The 23,876-nt window shown below is 35.4% G+C and overlaps 1 protein-coding gene across 2 annotated transcripts in view; it reads left to right on the top strand.

Moving 5' to 3' along the window:
- Window positions 1–23,876, top strand: part of TTC37 (tetratricopeptide repeat domain 37) — a 68,359-nt gene that overhangs the window by 15,044 nt on the left and 29,439 nt on the right. For both annotated transcript variants that reach the window (XM_012721862.1, XM_004678127.1), the window contains 20 exons: window positions 4,145–4,285; window positions 5,094–5,195; window positions 6,024–6,163; window positions 8,469–8,555; window positions 8,637–8,740; window positions 9,212–9,338; window positions 9,982–10,161; window positions 10,483–10,607; window positions 11,554–11,807; window positions 12,306–12,408; window positions 14,649–14,825; window positions 14,916–15,060; window positions 15,210–15,288; window positions 15,371–15,432; window positions 15,533–15,589; window positions 16,884–16,952; window positions 17,740–17,814; window positions 18,424–18,565; window positions 20,949–21,042; window positions 23,377–23,454. In XM_012721862.1, the coding sequence (XP_012577316.1) occupies window positions 4,145–4,285; window positions 5,094–5,195; window positions 6,024–6,163; window positions 8,469–8,555; window positions 8,637–8,740; window positions 9,212–9,338; window positions 9,982–10,161; window positions 10,483–10,607; window positions 11,554–11,807; window positions 12,306–12,408; window positions 14,649–14,825; window positions 14,916–15,060; window positions 15,210–15,288; window positions 15,371–15,432; window positions 15,533–15,589; window positions 16,884–16,952; window positions 17,740–17,814; window positions 18,424–18,565; window positions 20,949–21,042; window positions 23,377–23,454 (2,341 nt within the window). The remainder of the gene's footprint in view (window positions 1–4,144; window positions 4,286–5,093; window positions 5,196–6,023; window positions 6,164–8,468; window positions 8,556–8,636; window positions 8,741–9,211; window positions 9,339–9,981; window positions 10,162–10,482; window positions 10,608–11,553; window positions 11,808–12,305; window positions 12,409–14,648; window positions 14,826–14,915; window positions 15,061–15,209; window positions 15,289–15,370; window positions 15,433–15,532; window positions 15,590–16,883; window positions 16,953–17,739; window positions 17,815–18,423; window positions 18,566–20,948; window positions 21,043–23,376; window positions 23,455–23,876) is intronic.

Below are 23,876 nucleotides of genomic sequence, written 5' to 3' on the forward strand. Positions count from 1 at the left end.
ATGAATTCGTTACCTAAAAAACTTACTTTTTTTCTCATGGGAATTACTTAGTGTTTATCCTGAATTACTTCAAAACACCTTTCATTTTTGGTGGCTTATCATACATCAGTTATAAGTCTGGCCTACCTTATTGACAAAGAATAATAATACTGTCAAGCTATTTTCAAGTTGTTATATCTGGAATCTAACAATTTCTTAAATGGTAAACAAGAGCAGGCAAGTCATTTTCTATTCAAAAACAAAGAAGTCTGTTTCCTCTCTGCGGTTAGCCTCTACATGTATTTATTATTCAACACTAACTGGTATGGAGAAGATAATTGAATCTTGAGACCAGACTATTGTCTCTTTACACAGGATTACTATTGTCATTACTATTGATGGTTTTGAGGAACTGACAGAAAATTCCACTACATGCCACCTGGTTATATGTAGAGATTTTGTTACTCAGGGATTGACATAGTCTCATCAACTCTGTTTTTATTTATATTTGTGCTCCTAGAGTTTAGCAAAGTGAGTATGTTAACGAAGTTTATTCTGCTTTAAAGGATTTTTGTGTTCACCTTAACCTTTTGGGAATTACTTTCATGTACTTATCCACACTTGGTATCTGTGTGTAATTATTAGGTATCCTAAGTAGAGATGATCATTCAAAAGATATGTGATTGACTTTTTTTTTCCCCCTTACAGGTGCGTTTTCTGTAATAAGGTGGTCTGTAGACAGTAGTCAGGGTATTCTGTCAAGAATTATTGTTCTATGTAGTCAGAGAATTTGACACAAGTTGTTCGAAATGGAAGGTACATTTGCTTATAAGATTGTCCTTAAGGCTTCTACTTTTTTTTTTTTTTTTTTTTAAGATCTGTTTTATTATATATATATGCTGGAACTAGGAGATAGAACAGAGGTGTGCTGACATGAGAGAATTCACCAGAGACAGAGTGCGGAGCAGAACAGGTAGATTGAAATACACTGCTGAGGGGAGCAGCAGGTGAGACAGGAAAGGTTTGCTGCACCATGTGAGTTAACTCTCTGGCTGGGGATTGAAGTTGAGTTGCAGTGGCTACACATAGCTTCATAGGGTGGAGACGTAAACCTTTGCATCACTAGGGAGGTTCTCAGGCTTTTACTTTAAGCTTGTGTTTGTTTTAGAGCTAAGAAGAATTTTTTTTTTTGTAGACAGAAAAAAAGTTAGTTTTTGTTTTCTGATACATTCAACCACTCTGTATCTTTTAATCAACAAATTCAGACTGTATGTAAGGTAATTGCTGAATATAAGTATTCATTGCCATTTTATTATTTGGTTTTTTATGGAGAGAGGTTATAATTTATCTCAATTCCTTTGTTTTTCTGTTATTCTCTTGTGCTTTGACATCTTTTTATGTTCTGTTTGGGTCTCCTTTTAATTTCTTATGCGTTTCTACTATTAATTTTTGTCTTGAAGCTTTCCTATGACTTTGTTTACAGTTCTATACTTGTGACCTATTGAATGGAGTAATCTCAAACTGTTCTGATGGTTCACAGCTTTACCTCCATATTGTGATTTGGTGTCTTACTGCCTCTGTAGGATTTCTTTATATTTTATGAGTCCTTTTAGGGTTTCTTGAAAGGCTAGCTTAGTGGTGATGAATTCTTTTAATCTTTGTGTGTGAAGCTCTTTATCCCTCCTTCAATTTTGAATCACAGACTAACAGAATAACAAATTCTCAGTTGGGAATCCTTTTCTGTTAGTACTTAAAATGTTTCAGGCCATTCCTTCTGGTCTGTAGAGTTTCTACTGAGAAATTCACTGATATTTTACAGGACTGCCATTATAGATAAATTGTTTTTTTCTGGATGCTTTTAGAAATCTTTTTCTTATCATTAATCTCTAGCAAACCACACCTTGTGGTGTGTTTGTTTGGATTTGTTTTGAGACTCTTGATTCAGACTTTCTGTTGTGTAATTTGGGGAGATACTTGGCTGCTATTTCTTTAAATAAAATTTCTACCCCATTCTCTATGTTCTTTTTGGGATCTCTTTGATGCAGCTATTTTTTTTTTCTTTAGATACTGTGCCATCAGGCTTTTACATGATTTTTATTCTCTTAAATTCTTTTTGTGGGTCTGTTTTCCACTGTTGCGTTCAAGCAGGCTGATTCTGTTGGCTGTTTTTTTCTTGTCTACTATTGAGCCCCTTCACCGAGTTTTTTAATTGAGTTATAGAATTCCTTAAGCCCATTATTTCTGTATGAAGCTTTCTCATCTTTATACTTGTACTTGTTTTTTTTTTTTTTTTAAAATTTTTTTTATTTGAACTGGGGTACAGGCCAGAGATGCGGAGGGTGAGAGGATTCACCAGAGACAGAGTGGGGAGCAGAACAGGCAGATCGACGAAGTACACTGCTGAGGGGAGCAGCGGGCGGGTCAGGAGAGGTCTGCCACGCCATGTGGTCACCTCCGGGGCAGGCGGGGATCGAACTCAGCGGAAGTGGCTTTAGTTTCTCAGTGCAGTGCTTTAACCCGCTGCGCCACCAGGGAGGGCCTTTTTGTTGTTTTTTTAAAGATTTTATTTATTTGTACATACAGAACTGGGATATAGGCCAGAGGCTCAGGGGTGGCAAGAGGCTTCACCAGAGACAGAGTGGGGAGCAGAACACGCAAATTAACTGAAATACACTGCTGAGGGGAGCAGCAGGTAGGACAGGAGAGATCTGCTGCACCTTGTGGGTCAGCTCCCTGGCCAGGGATCTAACTGGTGCTGCAGTGGTTGCAGATAGCTTCATGGTGTTGCACTTTAATCCCTTGCACCACCAGGGAGGGCTTGCTAATTGTTTTTCTTACCTCAATAGTCATAGTTAGGACTACAGCTTTAAACTCGTCTTCGGGTAGGTTACTAGGTCTGGTAGGATTTGTTTTACCTTTTGTGGTATATTCTTCTTTTTTCAGTTGTTGTGGGTTGAGCTAAATAGCTTTCTTTTCTGAACTTGATGTGCTGGCCTTACGTTAAGATTACAGGCTGGGGGATATAATCTAAGGTTGTTTGTTCTCAATTCTGTCACTTTATACACTGATGCTCTTGCATCTGATTGGATCACCTGAACTCTACTGCCAGTAAAGGGTAGGAGCCAGGGTGACAGGGAGCCAGGTGGTTGTTTCCAGAGAGTACCAAGTATTCAAGCCTCATCAGGGCCTGCAGCTGCATGAGCTGAGGAGGGGATTGCAGTGACCCCACCTCTAGGCAAGTTCCTTAGTCAGAGCTTCCCAGTAGCGTCAGCCAGTACTGATCTTCAGCTGCAGTCCAGTCTGGTCTATGGATTCTGTGACTGGTAGTTTCCCCAGGAGTACTGACCAGGGCAGAGTTATCTGGTTGTTTGTTGTCAATTCTGTGGGTTCAATGTACTGGCAGGCTACAGTCTGAATTGTGGATGGATGAAGAGCATGTGTTCCTCTCAGTGTCTCTATGAATAACTGCCTTCCTGCAGCCCCTTCTCAATTCTCTCTCATGGATGGTGGTGGTGAACATGGGCTGTGGCCATAGCAGAACTGTGGCTGGGCTTTGTTCCCAAATGTTTTCTCATACTCTGGCTTCCCCAAGGCAGAGCCCTGGTAAATTCTGACTAGAGGCAGCAAACACCTTAGGAGAATGTTATCCCAGCTGTGGCTCAGGCAAGGGTAATAGTGGTGTTTCACACAACATAGAAGGCAGTTGCAGAGAGGAGACTCTCTTATGTGCCGGACCGCTGCTGGTCCTCTCCGCACACACTTCAAATTCCACTCACTAGGCTCAAACCATCTTTTGACAGAATTTTCTTAATTTAACAACCAAAGTTGTTACTGTAGAATAGGAAACCAGGACCTGGCAAATAGTGGACTATCTGAGTAAATTAGTTTAGTGGAAAGTCGTGTCAGGTTTCTTGTTTGAAACACTTGACTGTGACTTCAGGTTCAGCTTACCCATATTTCTGTAGGTAAGTGGTTTCTGTTTGCAATATTTAAGAAGATGGAAGAGCATAATTTTGTATAAATGTGAGTATTTTTCCTCTTTGTTGGTGAATTCTCGAATCAGGATATGATGGGGGATGTCTAAGTTAGCTTTGAGATTTCAGTGTAGGTTTTGACACTTAAAGTTTGGTGTAAGTATACCAGTAACTTTTTCTTTTCATTCCAGGAACTCTTACCGATGAGGGGCAGCAGTATTGTTGCAGACTAGTAGAAATGGATTCAAAAAGTGGTCCAGGCCTCATTGGTTTAGGCATTAAAGCTTGGCAAGACAAAAAGTATGAAGATGCTGTTAGGAATTTAACACAAGGTAAGTGTGCAATATGAAGTAGCAACATGAAGACTAGCTGTAAGGAATGTATATTTAAGATAGAAGCAAAAATTTGTACATGTACTAACTCACTTGCAATTTCCTTAAGTTTAATTTTCAACACCACTGCTCAGTGATTTCAAGACCCTGGGAAAATTCACTACACTCAATATCTGGTGTCTTCACCTGTAAAATAGGGATAATAACATACCCATTATTAGGAAGCTTTAACTTATTTTCCCTTTGGTCTGATGTTTCTGGATGAACTGCTTGATTCAAATTAAGATCTGAATGAAAAATAGGAAGCCTGGTGGGGGGAGACGGACTTTAAGCCAAGAAAAGAAGCCTGAGGAAATCTGGTACTCAAGGAACTGTTTCGAATTCAGCAAGATTTGAGAATGAAGTATGGGAGCAGGAAAGGGTTGAGAGGACCCTAGAAATCTTAAGGCGTTTGCATATTACCCTAGAGGCAACAGGGAAGCAGTCCGAGGTTTTAGGCAGGGAAATTTCAAAATCCCATTGTACTTTGAAAACTATTCTGGTTATAGTAGAGGATGAATTGGAATGAATGGCAAGCACTTGCAGTGACTGAGGGTGAAGATAATGAAACTAAAAAATTTTTTAAAGATGGTGAAGTCTGGGTTGAATTAGTAGTGGTAGAGAAGTGGGTTGGAGCATGGAATCAATGTGATTTTGATTGATTATATGTAAGAGATGATGGAGAAGGGGGATCTGATTTAAGGAGAAGATGGTGGTGCCTTTCTTTCTGTAGCCATGAAACCTTTTGTGACTGCTTTTATTCTTTTAGGGTTAAAGGAAAGTCCTCTCTGCATAACTGGATGGTATCATCTGGCAGAAACTCAAGTCAAAATGCATAGACCTAAGGAAGCAGTTCTGTCATGCAATCAAGGTATTCTTTTGCATTTTTAAGGATGGCTAATCCTGTTTCTTTCCACCTTTAAAAAGAAAGATAGTTGTTTAGAAAAATCAGATGTTATATGTTGTATTTTTAAGTGTCAATTAATTTTAACCTCATTGAAGAGCTTAAAAAATACCAAGTCTAAAAAAAAAAATCAAGTCTGTATGAATATTTAAGTGTCATTATTTTAAAACTGACAGTAAGTATCAAAGATTTCCCACACTTGGAATTTTCACATAGTCAATGTAGGTGTGAGTGGAGAGTAGTGTCTGTTTTTTTTTAAATAAGGGCATTTCTGATCAGGAGTTCTTGATTTCATGGATGTAGAAAAGGAATATATCTTAACATCTTGGGTTAATGTGATCAAGTTGGTCAGGTGTGGGGATAGGAAATAATAAAATGTGGTTTACTGCTCTTGATCCAGCTGGTGACGTAGCTTCTATAATTGAGAAACAGTTCACACTGGCTTATTCTAGTTTAGCTTCGTTCCCCTTCTGGTACCCTTAATTTGCTATGATTTATAACAGGAGCTTTGGCTGATGACTTTTATTTTATAGCAGATATAGATAACCGTGGTATGTTTCAGGATATTCAGGTTTATTATATGTTTTGTGGAAACACAGGTTTTTAAATTTAGATACGTTTTGAACTCATATTTTTGTAGTTCAGGGGAGAACTTGTATTTAGTTTTGAAATTTTCTTTATGTACATTATTTTGGCTACTTATTGTATCTGTAATTTTTATTAAATGTTACTGTTAAAAAGCAACAAAATGAAGTGATATGGTTGTTTTCATTCAGATGACCTTAATTTTTTCAGCTCTGAAGAAAATAGATAATACTAGTGTTTCTGCTGGCAGTCTTCATCAGAGGAACCTTTGTCTTCGTTTGAAAGCAGAGGCTTTGATTAAACTCTCAGATAATGAATCTTCAGAAGAAGCAATTCGTACTCTTGATCAGGTAGTCTAACTAGTTTTCCCCTGCAATCAGCCAGTCTCTCCTCACCACAAGTATTTGCCAACATTAATTTGTGTTAGATGTATGAATTCACTACTTCTACAATTTTCCCCATTATTCACCCATTTGCCTCTAGTTCATAACAGTCTTCATATGATGCAGTTTCTTTAATTCTTGCTCTTACTTTTCTATTCTTTTTGGCTTCTTTGGTTATTATATCTTGATTAATATTAATCTGGAATTCTAAATTTTCTTTCTCCAGAACATCTTTTTTTTTAAAGATTTATTTATTTATGCATACAGAACTGGGGTACAGGCCAGAGGTGCAGGGGTATTGAGAGGATTCACCAGAGTGGGGGGGAACAGAACAGGCCAACTGACAAAGTACACTGCTGAGGGGAGCAGCAGGCTGGTCAGGAGAGGTCTGCCTCACCATCTGGATCACCTCCAGGGCCTGGGATGGAACTCATACTGAAGTGGCTTTCGCTTCTTAGTGCTGTGCTTTAATCCGCTGCTCTACCAGGGAGGGCCACCAATAACTGTTTTTTAAAAAAATTCTGTGGAGACTGCTAGCGTCCAGGACTAAGAAAGAAAATGTACAAGTAAGCCCAGAACATCTTGTAATGCTAGAGAGGGAGAACACTATAAAAAGCTGCTTGAATTGTGGCAGGAGAGCCCAAGAAATAACATGAATTGATTCTCACTGGCTAATGAGGGGATGGTTTAACCACTAATGACTGCAATGGATTGAAACATCAAATAGGTCTAGGGGGTTGCTAAGGAACTGATTGGGAAGAATAAAAGTATTTATCCTGTCTTTTCTTTATAAATTATTCCTCAAAATAATCAAATTGATAGTGAGAGGAGGGGAAAATTTCTCTTTATTGAAGTATTCCATCTAATAAGGGAATGAGGGATGATAGAATTAGAAAGTCACCATTTTGCAGCTATTATCAGTTAGTAAATCTAGGTATTGAGGAGCGTTGGCTAACAGGACAGGAAACCAGTCAACTGGATATAACCAACTGCATGTAAATAAGAGGAATGCTTGCCAAAACATCAAACCTGAATAGATTGAGCTTCCAAAGTTAACTACTAAGTTACAGAAAATACTAAGGAATGTGCTAATACCATGAGAATACTGTAAAAGAATCCAAATTGTGACGACTCATGTTTTTCAGTAGTTAATCTGTAAGAAATCAAAAACAATGAAAGAGTAAAGTCTGTAGAGTTAAAAAAACAAAACCATTTGAGAGTCACTTGAAATTAGATTATTTGGATTTTGATTAAAATAAATTCAGATATTTTATGAAACAACTAGTTACTTGATGCTATTAAGGATGTACTATTAGCAAAGCATATGGTAATATGATTATAATGTTTAAAAAATTAATTTAGGGCCCGCCCTGGTGGCACAGCGGGTTAAAACACAGCACTAAGAAGCTAAAGACACTTTAGCATAAGTTTGATTCCCATCCTGGAGGTGACTCACATGGTGCGACAGACCTCTCCTGACCTGCCCGCTGCTCCCCTCAGCAGTGTACTTTGTCAGTCGGCCTGTTCTGCTCCCGACTTTGTCTCTGGTGAATCCTCTCATCACTCTTGTATCTGTGGCCTGTACCCCAGTTCTGTATGCATAAATAAATAAATGTTTTTTAAAAAATGAATTTATATTTTAGATGGAGATACTGAAGTATCAGACGGAAAGTTATAATACCTGGGATAATCTAAGCAAGAGTATGGTGGAATGGATAGAGTCATAGATTGAAAAAAAAAATGACTTTGAATTAATAATTTTGAAACTGGAATTCTGATGAGTGCATATTATACTATGCTCTAATTTTTTAAAAGTCTATTTGAAATTTTTCCTAATAAAAAGTTTACAAAGATAAGAAGTGTTAGTAGTGGTAGAATTGCTTCTCTTTCTTCATGCTGTGTGCTCCCATGGTTGTCCTTTAAAGCAAACATTGCTGGGCCCTCCCTGGTGGCTCAGCGGGTTAAAGCACAGCACCAAGAAGCTGAAGTCACTTCCGCATGAGTTCGATCCCCGCCTGCCCAGGAGGAGATCCACGTGGCGAGGCAGACCTCTCCTGACCTGCCCGCTGCTCCCCTCAGCAGTGTACTTCGTGGATCTGCCTGTTCTGCTCCCCACTCTGTCTCTGGTAAAGCCTCTCACCCGCCACATCTCTGGCCTGTACCCAAGTTCTATATGAATAAATAAATAAAATCTTTAAAAAAAAAAAAAAAGCAAACATTGCTGCTTTGTGTTGAAGAAGATTTATAGCAATTATTTACAATTATTTTCTAGGTTTCTGATGCAAATAATATTCCAAGACTTCTGGTTCTCAAAAGCTTGGCCTATTTGAGCAAAGGCTCATTAGATGAAGCTTCAAAGGTTTGTTTTTTTCACTCAGCCTTTACAAAAATTGGAAGTTATCTTATTTGGATGTGGAATTGACAGATATGTATATTATAGATCATGGGAGACCTCCTCTCTTCTTATCCTGACCTAACTGAAGCTCATGCCCTGGAGGCTTTAATTCATTTTACCAGAAAGGACTATCCACAAGCAGAAAAATGGTAAGGAAATATTTATATTGTGCATAGATCTGGTCATATCTTAGTTTATATCTCAAAATTCAGGATGTATGAGCTTGCTAAACAATCACTTCTGTGAAAATGATCCTTATAATCCTTATTCTTTTTAAGAAATGTATTTATTTAGCACAGTAACTATAAAGAAATTCGATGATAAGTGGAAATCTAATTAGCTGATCATAATATTTAGTTAAGCATGCATTATGTTCAATGTATGCTCTGAACACTTAACACATAAGAACACTGAGCTGAAAGGCCATTGTGCTTTTTAAAGCTCCTCTTTAAAAAATAAATCATATTTTTTTCTCATTCTAATCTAAATCTTAAAATAATGACTTGCTTATAATTTAGCCTTCTTGAATCACTCAAACATTATTTCAACTAAAAGTCTGCTATACTTTATTTACATGTATTTATATTAATATAGCTTCTTACTTCCCTTTGGTGACTTAGTTTTCAGAGAGCTCTTGAAAAAGATCCTGAGAATGCTGAATGCCATTACCAGCTTGGGTTGACTTATTGGGCCATGGGGGAGGAAACAAGAAAAGATAAAACAAAGGCTCTTACCCATTTTTTGAAGGTAAAACAAGTACTGTTATTGAGTATATTTAGTAGAGATGAATTCATTAAAGAATCATCAGTAAGAATCATATAAATTAGGTACTTAATCTTTGCTGAATTGTTTTAACTCTAACACATAAAGCTTTGTGAAAATATTTATACATACAAACACAGACACATGCACACACACAGGTTTTCAAGGAGAAAATTAAACCATAAAAATGTTTTTACTTAAGAAACACATTGCTGAGTATAGACATAATTATCTTTGGAAAATTATATTGTTTTTAAGTGATATTCTTTGTGGCTTTCTGGACATGTAAGCCTTATATGCTAATATTTAACTGCTTGTTTTTTTAAATGTTTAATATCTGAAAGTTTCACAGTCTTTTCTTGACTCATGAAAGCAGGCTAATATAATTATAACTAATTTCACATTTCTTGTAATAAGTAAATAATATTTTTACACTTAAGTGTTTCCTATAAGCATTGACAGCCAGCTTTCATGTCTATTTTAAATCTTTTATGAAGGGATGTTTTGGCATATCTTTCTATGCTTCATATAAGTACTACTTTTTTTCCTTTAATTTGTATATTTTGTGTTTTAGAAGTGACCCATCATAACAAACGTTAATATTCTGTTATCAATTTTTATTTCAAAGGCTGCCAAACTGGATCCATATTTGGGGAAAGTTTTCTGCTATTTAGGGCATTATTACAGAGATATAGTAGGAGACAAAAACAGAGCCCGTGGATGTTACAGGAAGGCTTTTGAGTTAGATGATACTGATGCTGAATCTGGTGCTGCAGCTGTTGACTTAAGCGTGGAGCTTGAAGAAATGGTCTGTCTAATAGCAAATGCTTTCTTGTCTTTTCCTTTTATCCTGAATATAGAAATGGAAATATATTTACATATGTGTATTTCAGAGTTACCTTTTTTAAAGTTTTTCTTTGTCAATTTAATAGAAATATTTTTGGTCTTACTTACAAATAAATTTTCTTTTCATTGGCACATATTAAATTGCTCATCACTTTTTATTGAAACTGAAATTCAGTGTATACCTGTGTAATTTAATAACATCAGAAGTAGGCAATGAAAATACATACTTTATAAAGGTATTCTGCATTTTAATGTCTCTAATACCAGTCTTTTTTATTATTAGGAAACTGCCTTAGCTATCCTAACAACAGTAACTCAAAGGGCAAGTGCGGGAACAGCAAAATGGGCCTGGCTTAGGCGAGGACTATACTATTTGAAAGCTGGTCAGCATTCTCAAGCAGTGGCTGAGTAAGGCATCACTTTATATGAACTCTGTTAGACATCCTAATGGTTCCTTCAGCTAAACTGTTTTGGTAGAGGATTGGTGAGGGCTTGTAGATTGTGATGATTCTTAAGGAGATGTATACTTATTCTGGTAGGATAGGAAACAAGTTCTGTTGATAGATAGTCGAGGAAAAGAAATTCTGGTAAGCACTTACTAAAATAGTATTTTGTTCTTGGGACCTCCCTGGTGGCACAAGGGGTTAAGTCTCAGCACTATGAAGCTCTGTGCAGCATTAGTTCAATCCAGGCCAGGGAGCTGACCCATATGGTGCAGCAGACCTCTCCTGACCCACCCACAGCTCCCCTCAGCAGTGTATTTCAGTACATCTGCCTGTTTTGATTCACTCTGTCTCTGGTGCATCCTCTCACCGCTCCCAACCTCTAGCCTATACCTTAGTTCTTATATGCATTAATTTTTAAAAAATATAAAAATATTTTGTTCTTGACCATTCTGAAATCGTAATAATATTTCTTAGTATTAAAAAATTCAAGTCCTTCATTTTACGGAGGTGGAGTGGGGAATGGAATCAGAAATGTGGGGAGGGAAATGCTCAGGACTATGGTGATGGCCACAGGTGAATTGGTGATCGGAAGCCCATGGGGATTACAACTGAGATGGAAAAAGGCACAGAATGATGTAAAAATAAACTACTGTAATATAAAGAAAAGTTAGACTATGAATATAAACAAACAAACAAATAAATAAATAAAACATTTAAAATATATTATGCCAAAAAAAAAAATTCAAGTCCTGAAAGGAACAAGTATAAACCTGCTTTAAATAGTATTTTTGTAAAGTGAAGGACCTATGATATCTATGAGTCAGTTGATAATTTATTTTATATTTTCCTTTCAGATATAGTAGTAGTTCTATTACTTCAGTTTTCTAATTGTTTTCTTGAAATTTTAGTTTACAGGCAGCATTAAGGGCAGACCCAAAGGACTTTAATTGTTGGGAGTCATTAGGAGAGGCCTACTTAAGCAGAGGTGGCTATACCACAGCCTTGAAATCCTTCACAAAAGCCAGCGAGCTGAACCCAGAATCCACATACAGTGTGTTTAAGGTTGCAGCAATACAGCAAATCTTAGGCAAATATAAGGAGGCTGTAGCTCAATACCAGCTGATCATTAAAAAGGAAGAAGACTATGTACCTGCTTTGAAAGGTAATTTGTTTTCAATAGTTCCTTTGTCTTTTGTAATACTAAAATGAAAATCCTTGAGTAAATAGCCAAACAGTATCAAGTAACTTAAAAGGACTTCTTTCCTCAATGGCAAATATCTGATATGGAACTTTTATATTCTGGCTTGTTATACAGTTTGAATATAGAAAGGTCAAATCTTGTTTAATAAAAGATTAAATATGAGACCGATAGAGATTTAACTTTTAGAAAAATAGCATGATGGCATTTGGATCTAAAAATGGTTTTCTAAAACAAGTATTTCCTTGCTTTTGTATTTTGAAACTTAATTCACTAAACGCTTAGAATATTTTGATATCTTTTAATATGTAAATTATAGAAGCTTATTTTTTTCCGGTTTTAAATTTCATTGGCAATTTGTATTGTTTTATCAGTATCTAAATTAATTTCATTTCTCCATAGGATACGTATTGTTTCTTTTTAAAATATGAATTTAACAACTATAAACTTAACTGATTTTAGGTCTGGGTGAATGCCATCTCATGATGGCAAAAGGAGCTCTAATTGATTATCTTGATGGGAAAGCTGTAGACTACATAGAAAAAGCCCTGGAATATTTTACTTGGTTAGTATTATTCTTATTATTCATTTTGTTGATTTTCTTAGTAGTATAATAAAGCCAAATTTAGAAAATCATTGTTTAATCTGTGAGATATAATAATGATTCAGAATATCAAATACAAAGACTAACAGACTCATGAATGACTTCTATAATATACATATTGTATTAATTTTGCACTGGGGAACAGATAGAATTTCTTGCTGTTAGTAATAGCTGATTCACTGGATTGGATGCACATAGAAGACTGAAAAGGCTGAAAAACAGTCTGCTAGTGGAACGGCATCTCTGATGCCATGTATTAGTGTTTTCTCTCCAGAGGTCTAGAAATGCAGTACCTCTCATTGGAGCTCAGTGCACGATATACTTTACACTCAGTGGCAATGATTGACTTAAGGTCTCCTGCTAGGACTGAAAGTAAGAGAAAATGAGCAAACTGCTTGTTCCTTGAAAGAATCTGTGTGAGGGAAGAAAGTGATGTCTAATAGCAAGAAAAATTCTTTAAAACTTGTGTGAATCTGTTATTTTATAGATTTATAAATTCTCTAACTAGGTAGAAGTTTGTTTGTGGTCGATGGCTTAAAAATTAAAGTCCAGGGCTCTCCCTGGTGGTCCAAAGGGCTAAAGCACCGTATTATGAAGTGCTCAGAAGACACTGCAGCACGAGTTCTATCCCTGGCCGGAGAGCTGACCCACATGGTGTGGCAGACCTCTCCTGACTTGCCCACTGCTCCCCTCAGCTGTGTATTTCAGTAGATCTGCCTGTTCTGCTCCCCACTCTGTCTCTGGGGAATCCTCTCACACACCACACCTCTGGCCTGTACTCCAGTTCTGTAAGCATAAATAAATAAATCTTTAAAAAAAAAATTAAGAGTCCAGAGTTAGACATACATTTAAATTTTTTTGTTCTTAAGCATCTTTGCTTCCCTTCTTTTCCTTTTTACTGAAACTTCTCTGTTTCCTATGTTGATTTGATTACTCCAGAATGGTTTCACCTGAAAATATGAAATGAAAATCTTAGTCTTTTCTCATTCGCTAATTTTTTGTGCTGCTTTTCAAGTCTCCATAGTACAGCTCTTTATGAAAAGGAAGGTACTGTGAAGAGAGGGCAAACTTAATTTGAACTGGTGTTTAATAGTAAATGTGAAGCTTTGGATGATGTTATTTGAGATACAAATACTGTCTTTCTGGGCATGAAAGATTTTGTTTGGTAAGCATGTAGCTCTCACAACTAATTATAAGGAGGCATATAAAGTTTTTAATTGTAATCCCCAAACTTATATTAACTTTTAAGCTTAAAATAGCTCACACATGTGTTAAAGGTGAAGATAGAGTTTAGACTGTTAAAATTATTTATGTTTCTCTGTTTTCTTCTCTTATGCCGTTAATGATAGAAATTATGCTAAGATATTTAGGCAAAGGAACTACAAATAGTCATGTCCTTCCTTCTGATCTTTAATGTCGCTTTGATAATTAATCACATTTCATAGGAAGATTTAGGAAAATGATTTTTGGCTGGACTCCATGAATAGAAAAGGCTATGAAAAATGTTCCATCTGCTTATCCATCTGCCAATAACATAGCTGTTTGTGATTGCTGATTACTGAGACTTAAATTAAATTGCTTTGTTTTATTTAAGATCTTCAGAAGAGAAAAAATGAAGAGAAATTTATAGCTGAGATTTTCTCACTCTATAAACAAGGGTCTTTATCACTATAATTAATATTGTTATTTACTTTTTGAGCTTCTCCATTCAGTTTTACTTGCTTTCATAAATGCAAGTTTTCATATTTAGATTTTTGGTATTTTTCATCTCAGAGATTAAAATTTTCTGGGCTACCAAACTTTTGATTATACACTTAATCAACTTGTTTTTTAACTTCAGAAAAATCTGAAATAAAAAACATGAGTTTATAACAGTCAACTGAAAGTTACCAACTTTATTACTTTGACTACTGCTTAGAGGAATATACAGAATATAGTTTTAAAAAGTCAATCTTAGGTAAGTCGTTCCTGTAAAAACTATTGATTTAGGTGACTTGTCCTACTTCTAATAAAAAGGATGAATAGAGTACCAAAAATCGTTTGCAGAATTTCTGGCACTTATCTCAAAACCTTTCCCTTTTTTTTCCTTTCTTCTATTCTTGTTAGGGAGATAACAAGGTGTAACTCGTTTAGAGAGAATTCAGTAAAGCTCCATACTTTTTGGAAGTGATTTATAAGAGTCACACTATTTCTTTTTTTAGGGCTCTGCAGCATCGAGCTGATGTGTCTTGCCTTTGGAAGCTAGTTGGGGATGCTTGTACCAGTCTATCTGCTGTCTCACCATCTAAAGTGAATGTTAATGTTTTAGGAGTCCTTCTTGGTCAGAAAGAAGGAAAACAAGTGTTAAAGAAAACTGAACTCCTCCATCTTGGAGGAAGGTAATTACAGAGATTGCCAATTCATGACATTCAAATTGAACGAGACATTTAACAAAATGTGATGTTATGTGCTCTTTTTTACTTCTGTAGGTGTTATGGTCGTGCTTTAAAGTTGATGTCTACCTCTAATACGTGGTGTGATCTTGGAATTAATTATTATCACCAAGTGCGGCACCTAGCAGAAACAGGAAGCAGCACAAATGATCTTAAAGAGTTGTTGGAGAAATCATTACATGTATGGTTTTGTGTAACTTTTTATAAACTTAAAAAAAAAGTACTTGTTTGAAAGGTGTTTTTGATAAACACTGTAGTGTTTCCAAGTAAAACCATTTTTATTTTGTTATAATGCCATATATCCTGGACATAATTTAATTTACTTTTCAGTGTCTGAAAAAGGCAGTGAGACTCGACAGCAATAACCACTTATACTGGAATGCTCTTGGTGTGGTTTCATGTCACAGTGGTAAGAATTGAGTGATTTTTCAATAGTTTGGAAGATTGTGTTAGTAATGAAATTTAGTTTCATCAAATTCTGTATTTTTCAGGTATTAGAAATTATGCTCTTGCTCAACACTGTTTCATCAAATCAATCCAGTCAGAACAAATTGTGAGTATTCTATTTATGTATGATAAAGAACTTCAGAATCTAGTGTTAGCATTTTTCTGAGACTTCTGAAACAATATATATATATATATTGTTTTTTTAGAATGCTGTTGCATGGACCAACTTGGGAGTGTTATACCTTGCAAATGAAAACATTGAGGTAAGTGTCATATTAAAGTAAAGATCATTATGTAATTTTTTATTAATAGTTCAACCTCTTATTAATAGTGAAGAAATATTTTTTGTTCAAAATATTTGCTCTCTCATAGGCTACATAGTTGATGCCATTCTACTTAGTATATTGCATAATGACTATATGAGATTTGTGTCCTTTTTCATACTGCTGACATTCCTGGTTTTATAATTCATTGGTTTTTCATTTAAAGATTTAAACAATTCTACTGTGAGTTATTTTTATTCTATTTGCATAAAGAGAAGTCTCAGGAGAGGGACTTGGGGGTAAAGTGTGTTAAAGTAAAAGGACGTGATTAAAACTTGCTAGTAACTTAAATGTCACCATTGCTTGGGTGATTTAGATTTAATATTAGCAGATACTAATTCATTAAAGTTCACAATATAATTGTTATTCAACAGTTATACACTAGACAATTAGAATTACAACAACTGAGCATGTTTAGAAGTTGTCATAACTCTGTAGTTAATAGCATATCTGTATGGTTTTCTATTTCAACCAATCTGTTTACTATCATCCTTTTAAAATAACTTCAGTAGTGTTTTAAGGAGATATTAAGTTACTACAGAAGCTGGCCTTCGAAGATTATAAACAGAATTAAAGAAAAAATTAATTTGGATCTTATGATATGAAAATATTTTGTAATAATTTCAATGAAGCCTGGCCTGAGTTAGTAAGCTGTGAGTGCTGTTTATGATAGCATGACACAATTGTTGCCTGTGAGTTTACATTTTCTAAAAAAAAACTTTTCTGCCATGCATACATAGGTTATTGAGAAAACAATATAATGCAGCATATGATAATGTTATTTTCTGTAGCAGAACTAAAAGCATGTAACATGTTATGTGTATTAATGATCCTTTTCCCTCCAGCATCGAGTACATGTCTTAGACTTCATTGGTTGTTAGTTCTTATCCCTCTAGTTCAATTCAAAAAGAGGGGAATAGTTACAGCTTTACTTAATCATGTCTTTCAGACATATAATTAACAAAAGGAGGGATTATTAGGTAAAGTTCTAGAGACTTGATTTTCCTTTTCTTGGGGACCAGAACTCCTAAGTGGAGAAACTTGTACAGGCATGTTCTAGTCCTGTGTAGTTGAAACACTACCCTGACCTGTACTGATTACATTGAAACAATCAAGATTTAGGTGTATATATATTGGTCATGATAAGTCTGACTTATTTTCTTTTTAAACATAGCAATTTAACATTAAAATACAAAGTAATGATGTGTTTATTTTCTTGCTCTTTTTTTTCTAGCAAGCTCATGAAGCTTTCAAAATGGCTCAGTCCCTTGATCCATCTTATTTAATGTGCTGGATTGGGCAAGTAGGTTATTCATCATTTTTTTTTTTTAAAGATTTATTTATTTATTCATATAGACTTGGGGTACATACCAGAGGTGTAGGGGCAGTGAGAGGATTCACCAGAGACAGTGGGGAGCAGAACAGGCAGATTGACAAAGTACACTGCTGAGGGGAGTAGCAGGTAGGTCAGGAGATGTCTGCCGTGCCAGGTGGGTCACCTCTGGGACTGGGGCTTGAACTCCCACAGAAGCAGCTGTTGCTAGCTTGCAGTGCTGCATCCTTACCCATTGTGCCACCAGAGAGGACCCTGAACAAGCAGGTTATTAAGAAACCTATTGACACAAATAACATAGTACTATAAATTGTTATAACCTATTAAAAAATAACAATGATAATAGTGGTAGCAGTAATATTTAAGGGCTCCCATTGTGACATTGTGCTAGGCTCTATGTATACATTATTTCAATTTATCTTTTATTAATCTTTTGAAATGGCAAACAAATACTAGTACTAATAGACAAAAGGTTAAAAAGAAGGGAAAGGAAGTACAAGCTTCATCAGTGTTTAAAGGATTTTTTATGTGGATTATTCTACCACGGCCTTATTGCAGGTATGTAAAAACATCTATGAGCCTAAGGGCCAATTATCAAGTCATCCTAATCCTTGGCGCATGGGAATATGATCCCCAAAATGAAAAAGAAAGTAACTTTGCTTTTAATGCAGCCAATTATTTGTTGTTCTTCCAGTTTCATTTATTATTATTTTTTCCTTTTTAACATATTAAGAACCCCTTATTTTTTCTTTTATAGGCTCTTATTGCAGAAACAGTTGGAAGTTATGATACCATGGATCTCTTCAGGCACACTACAGAACTCAGTATGCATGTAAGAATTTGATCATTCTTGAGGATTCATTAATGAGTAAAATATCTTTGTTGAGAAACGGCATAATGATATCAAGAGTTAATGACAACAGTTGTCTTCACTCTTTATTTTTTTCTTAGAACATATAAAATACCTTTAATGAAAGAACTCATTTTTATTAATCTTCCAAGAGCTTTTGACATTGGAATTTAATAGAAGCAGAATAGTCATGCAGAACAATAACTAAGATACTGGGAAAAAAAACTGAAAGACCAAAATTGGTTGAGATCTGTGAATTATTAATGAAAGAATTTTAGGATTTTTTCTGTTTAGTAATTATTAGTGTCACCTGCAGAAATGGTGTTGAGACCAAGAAAGCCATCTCATCAGGCATGACTTTCTTCTGCAGTTTATTTATCCTATATGATTCTTCTGCCTACTATTGGAACAAGTGATTTAAATATGTTCTTAGCTATTTTCTATCATAGTGACCCTTCATTGAAAGGCACTTAACAGTTCATTTATGATTCATATGTGGTTATTTACCATATCGAAGTGCATTGCCTCATTTCTTATTTTTACTGATATATTTATCACCCTCTGACCTTTGTTAACCTGGCTTTGTCAAAGACTGAGGGTGCAATAGGTTATGCCTATTGGGTCTGCACAACATTGCAAGATAGAAGCAACAGAGAGACAGAGCTGTTCCGATACAACATCCTCCAGATGAATGCTATTCCAGCAGCACAAGTTGTTTTGAGTAAATACATAGGTAAGGTATCTGTTTTATAATTCAAATTCAAATACTTTATATTTGAATAACTTGAAATGACATGAAGAATTTTTTAATTATTCCAAGTTAATATTAATATTCTGTAAGACATTAGTTTGTCCTTTTTTCCCCCAGTGGCAAAACAGTTCTTTTTCTAAAGGTGATTAGTGACTTCTGAAAAATGATAAAAATTATTGTTACTTAACGATTTCCATGTTGTCATGGAAAGCACTTGGGGGCCTAATAGACTTGACTTGTTCCTGTTCTAGCTCTTACTTTTCTTCTCAGTCTTAAGCCAAATATATTACACCCTTAATCTTGCCTCTTGAGTAGAGATAATAATATCTAAGTGGTAGAGATGTGAGAATTAAATAAGTTAAGTTCTGAACTCAGTACCTTTACTCTCCCATTTTAACTCCTGAGTTTTCTTCAAAATACTGGAAAAAAATAATCCAAGCTTAAGAAAAGAACAGACTAGTGAAGTTTTAGTAATCATCTATTATAATTATTTCCTTTCTTCTTTAATAGAACTACCATTGGATTTTAATCTCTGCTCTGGCACTTAGTAGACATGACAAAACCTTGGGCATATTATCAAAATTGAATTTAGTTTTCCTCTCTATAATACAAGAGTGAAAGTATCTATTGGTTAGGATTTAAGTGAGATGATTACTACAAAATTTTTTCTGAGTATCTAATTTTACTAGCATTTTATTTATTCCCTGACAAAATTTTAATAAAGAAGTAAGGTGATTAGGAAGAAATACTGATGAAATAACATGAAGACTCAGATAAGCTGAAAAGCAGAAGAGAAAATAGTCTTTATAGTATTGAGAGAATTTTAATACTCTCCCTAAATTGAGCCTGAGACACTTAAGTAGAAGGTAATCAGTTTACAAATATCAGCACTTTGAGGCATTAGTATATTGTGCAATATGCCAAAAATGAATGAATATCAGGTATATGAGGAAGTGTATGACCAGAAATTTTGTTGGTAGGTTTCCTTACAAATTGGATGACATTAGTAAAGTATTTGTATAAGTTTCTGCAAAATTCAGATACCTAGAAAAATGAACAAATCATACCCTGATAGTTAATGCATAGGCAGGTTTTTATTCTACAGTGGAATCATATCATATACTCATTTAACAAATTCAGTGGTAGTGTTTAACCATACCCTCTCCCCTCATAAGCAAATTAGAAGCAGGAGAGAGAGAGAGGATGCAAGAAGAATGCAGTCTCTTCATTTTTCCTGCTATGAATGGAAGATACAGATGTTTGTTAAACAATTTAAGAGATTTGGAGGCTTGTTTCCCAGTACTGCCATTACGTGATCATATGTATTTCTTTGTCCTTTGTATATTAGAAGATACATATTTCTAGTCATTAAAATTTTAAAATATTGCATGGAAAACAACCAAATTCATCCTGTTTCTAGTGTACAACACTGAGATAAGTTAAAAAAAAAAAAAAAGAATGGATCCATCAAGAAAAATTGTCACTAAATTTAATTGGAATATTTAAGTGATTACCCAAAGAACTGAATTTCTTAATAAATCTGACTAATTTTAACATGGACTACAATTGTTAGACTTTTAGGGATGAGTTTAAATTTTAAAACCTAAATTGTAGCCATATATACTTACAGATGTTATTTAATAATTTAAAATTGATAAAATAATTACTGGTATTTCTAGTCAAGAGCAAGTCAAATTATTAAGAATGTTGGGCCCTCCCTGATGGTGCAGCAGGTTAAAGCACAGCACTGAGAATCTAAAGCCGCTTCTGCATGAGTTCGATTCCCGCCTGCCCCGGAGGTGACCACATGGCATGGCAGACCTCTCCTGACCCGCCCGCTGCTCCCCTCAGCAGTGTACTTCATCGATATGCCTGTTCTGGTCCCCACTTTGTTTCTGGTGAAGCCTCTCACTGCCCCTGAGCCTCTGGCCTGTACCCCAGTTCTGTATGCACAAATAAATAAATCTTTAAAAAAAAAAAAGAATGCCTATGAGGGCCCTCCCTGGTGGCACAATGGGTTAAGATGCAGGATTGCTAGCTAGCTTTAGTGTAAGTTCGAACGCTGACCCTGGTGGTGATCCACATGGCACAGCAGACCTCTCCTGTCGCACCTGGTGCTCCCCTCAGTGTACTTGGTCAATCTACCTGTTCTGCTCTCCACTCTGTCTCTGGTGAATCCTCCTACCGCCCCTGCACCTCTGGCCTGTACCCCCGATCTGTATGCATGAATAAATAAATCTTAAAAAAAAAAAAAGAAATGCCTATGATCTGCCATTTAAGATATTGAAAAATTGAAGATAACACTAACATTCTATAAACATATCCAGTATGCTCATGTAATGAAAGGACATTTTTGGGTTTTCAGAAAGAATTCAGAATTATGCTCCTGCTTTCACAATGTTGGGTTATTTAAATGAACATCTGCAACTGAAAAGGGAAGCAGTGGAGGCATACCAGCGGTAAGCTCTACATGTAACTGAAATTCTGTCCTTTTTCATTGACCCGTATTTGTTTCGTTTCACTTTCATGGAAGTATTAAATGAATACTTTGCTTCTATTTCTGTCTTTTAGTTTATTGGTACATCTTTGAAGGTGAAAAGATGATGTATTTGAGGAATAGAAAGGAAAATAGATAAGATCCAAACAAAGATTTCCCTCCCATTTTGCTTTAGAAAAGCTTTATTTAATATTTTGTTCAGTTAAAGAAGAAGTGAAAGCATTACTATATATTTGTTTAAATCGTTTAATAGCAGTAAATAAAACAAACACAGGCCCTGTTCTAATGGAGCTCATATTCTGACAGGGAAGACACGTAAGTTAACAAACATCTGTGATAGCTCTATCAGCTAGGAAAGGAAATAAGGGCTGGTAGATGGCAGGCAGTTAACAGAGGCAGGCAGTAGATTTTTTGAGATAGGTTTAAGGGGGGAGGTTAACAAAGGCAACTGCATCTGGCCTGAGTGAAATGAAGTCATAGCCATTAAGTTACCCGAGCAAGAACATTCTGGGCCGAAGAAACAGTAAGGACAGGTGCTGCGAAACAGGAATGTAGTCCTGGCTGGTTGATGAAAGAATAATGTGCTCAAATGAAATAGCCAACCTGGAGGGGGGTCGGAAATTAAATCAACTTGTAGTTTTATACTCTGCAAATGAATTGATTAGTGAATAAGGAAATAGCTATTGGTCTGGTGAGTACTAGGTGAAAAGTTAAAAGAAAAACTTGATTGCATAACCTTTGAGGCCATCATTGACCTAAGTTTACTATGTAGATATTTAAAATTCAGCTTGTCAGATGAAAAATAATTGAGGTGTTCCAAGTGCTTGGTCACATCCTTTTGTGAATAATCTCTGTAGTTCAAAGGAGTAATCACTAGATGGTACTGGAGACTTTATAATCCAGAAGTTATATCTGCAGGTGTTTGTGGGGAGAGATACAAGAAATGCCACAATTCTGTTTCTTTCCAAGTCACAATTAGCTTATTGTTAAACATCCTGTGTAAATATGATAGACAACAGCACTTAGCAGGATTTTTAAATAGTGAAAACTAGGCAGCTTTAGAGTGCTTGCTACTTTTTGGGTACATACTATAATTGAAAATACTGTGAATCTAGCTGGCTATCTATCTTTGGCTTCGAACGACAAGTCCACAGCCGTTGACTATGCATCACTCTTTTTTGATTGGTTACTGTTTTGTCTTATATAAACATTTGATATCTGAAGCCACAAAATAAGTATAAAGTTAGTCAGAGGTGTAGTTTGTAATATAAAACTACCTTTTAGACTTCTGTCCTCACAAATTTTTCTCTTTCATGTAACATTGTGGGTATTAAAAACTTCTCTGGGATATTTCTTCCAACTAACCCTCTTTAAACAAAAAAGAAATAGAAAAGTGAAAATCTGAATAAATACCTAACTATTCCTAGTTGTTAAGACATTTCCTCAGTTGCCCAAAAAGTACTGAGCATGAGCAACAAATAGGGGCTGGATGTAGGTGCAGTCTAAGGCCTTAGGGACTCCTGATGACCCTTTCCCTTCTCTGAACTTAGTGTTGCTGAAATACTTTTCTGTGTTAGCAGGTAAGGGCATATGAAAGCACGCAATTGCCTGGCTTCCTCATTCAAGCTACAAGTATATAAATACATTTTTAAATATATAAGTTAATTTGCGTATATTTTACACCATTGTTCATTTTTGCACAATGCTTGCTCTCAGCTCTCAGGTGTAGTCCCTCACCAGTTCACCTCTGCACCCTTTCGCGTCCCTGTGCTCCTCCCGCCCTCCCTCTGTTCCCTTTCCCACCCCCACCCGCTGCAGAATAGCACTGATTATTGTTGTCTGTTTATTTTTTATTTTTTTCCTAGATCCTCTATATTCCTCCTATAAGTGAAACAATTTGGTATTGATCTTTTTCCTTCTGATTTATTTCACTGACTTTAATCCCTTCTAGATCCATCCATGTATATAAATATTTTCTTTGTATTTCAAATATATCAAAATGTCAAGTAGTGACATAGTTGTTTTCCATATTTAGATTACATTTAAAAAAAATTTAACTTAAGTATGACATGATTTTACTTATTAAGAGGTTACTTTATTGAAGTTATTTTCCTTGTAGCCTATATATTAAGAGTTTTAGTGGCACCAACTTAATAAAATGTGAATAAGCTGCTAAACAATAAACATTATGGGATTAGTAGAGTTAAATGAATAAAAAATGTGTAGATGTAGTTAAAGAGGAAGGCTAAAAATTCTATACATATAGATAATTTAAAATATACCTTGTCTTTTTTAGGGCAATTTTGTTATTACAGACTGCAGAAGACCAAGATACATATAATATTACAGTGAGAAATTATGGAAGATTGTTATGGTAAGCTTATTTTTCCCAATACGTTTTTGACTCTTATTAGATTTCCTTCTGTTGATAGCTCTGGGGCTAGTGGAGTGGTGACCAGTGTCCAAGGTAGTAAAACATATATAGATGAGTAAGCTGATGACATTCCCAGTACATATTTTTCACATCCTATGTTAATAGTTCTGTACCCATCATAATACCTAAGGTTAGTGCTTTGTATAGAGCAGGTTTAGTGCCAATGGTTGTGGAATAGACAAGAAAACATTTTGAAGTGAGGCAATTGCTGGCTAGTAGTGGTATTCTAGAAGTCTAGTTAACTGGGCAAGGATTTTAGGAATGTAAGAAATTCCTTTGAAATAGTATATATTTTTTTGTGTGCATCCATGCATACAAATGGAAAGGAAGCCATTTATCTTTCTTGGGATTCTCAAAGTCTC

The sequence above is a fragment of the Condylura cristata genome, unplaced genomic scaffold, assembly GCF_000260355.1.
Source record: "Condylura cristata isolate star-nosed mole 26May11 unplaced genomic scaffold, ConCri1.0 scaffold00007, whole genome shotgun sequence".
Lineage (NCBI taxonomy): Eukaryota > Metazoa > Chordata > Mammalia > Eulipotyphla > Talpidae > Condylura > Condylura cristata.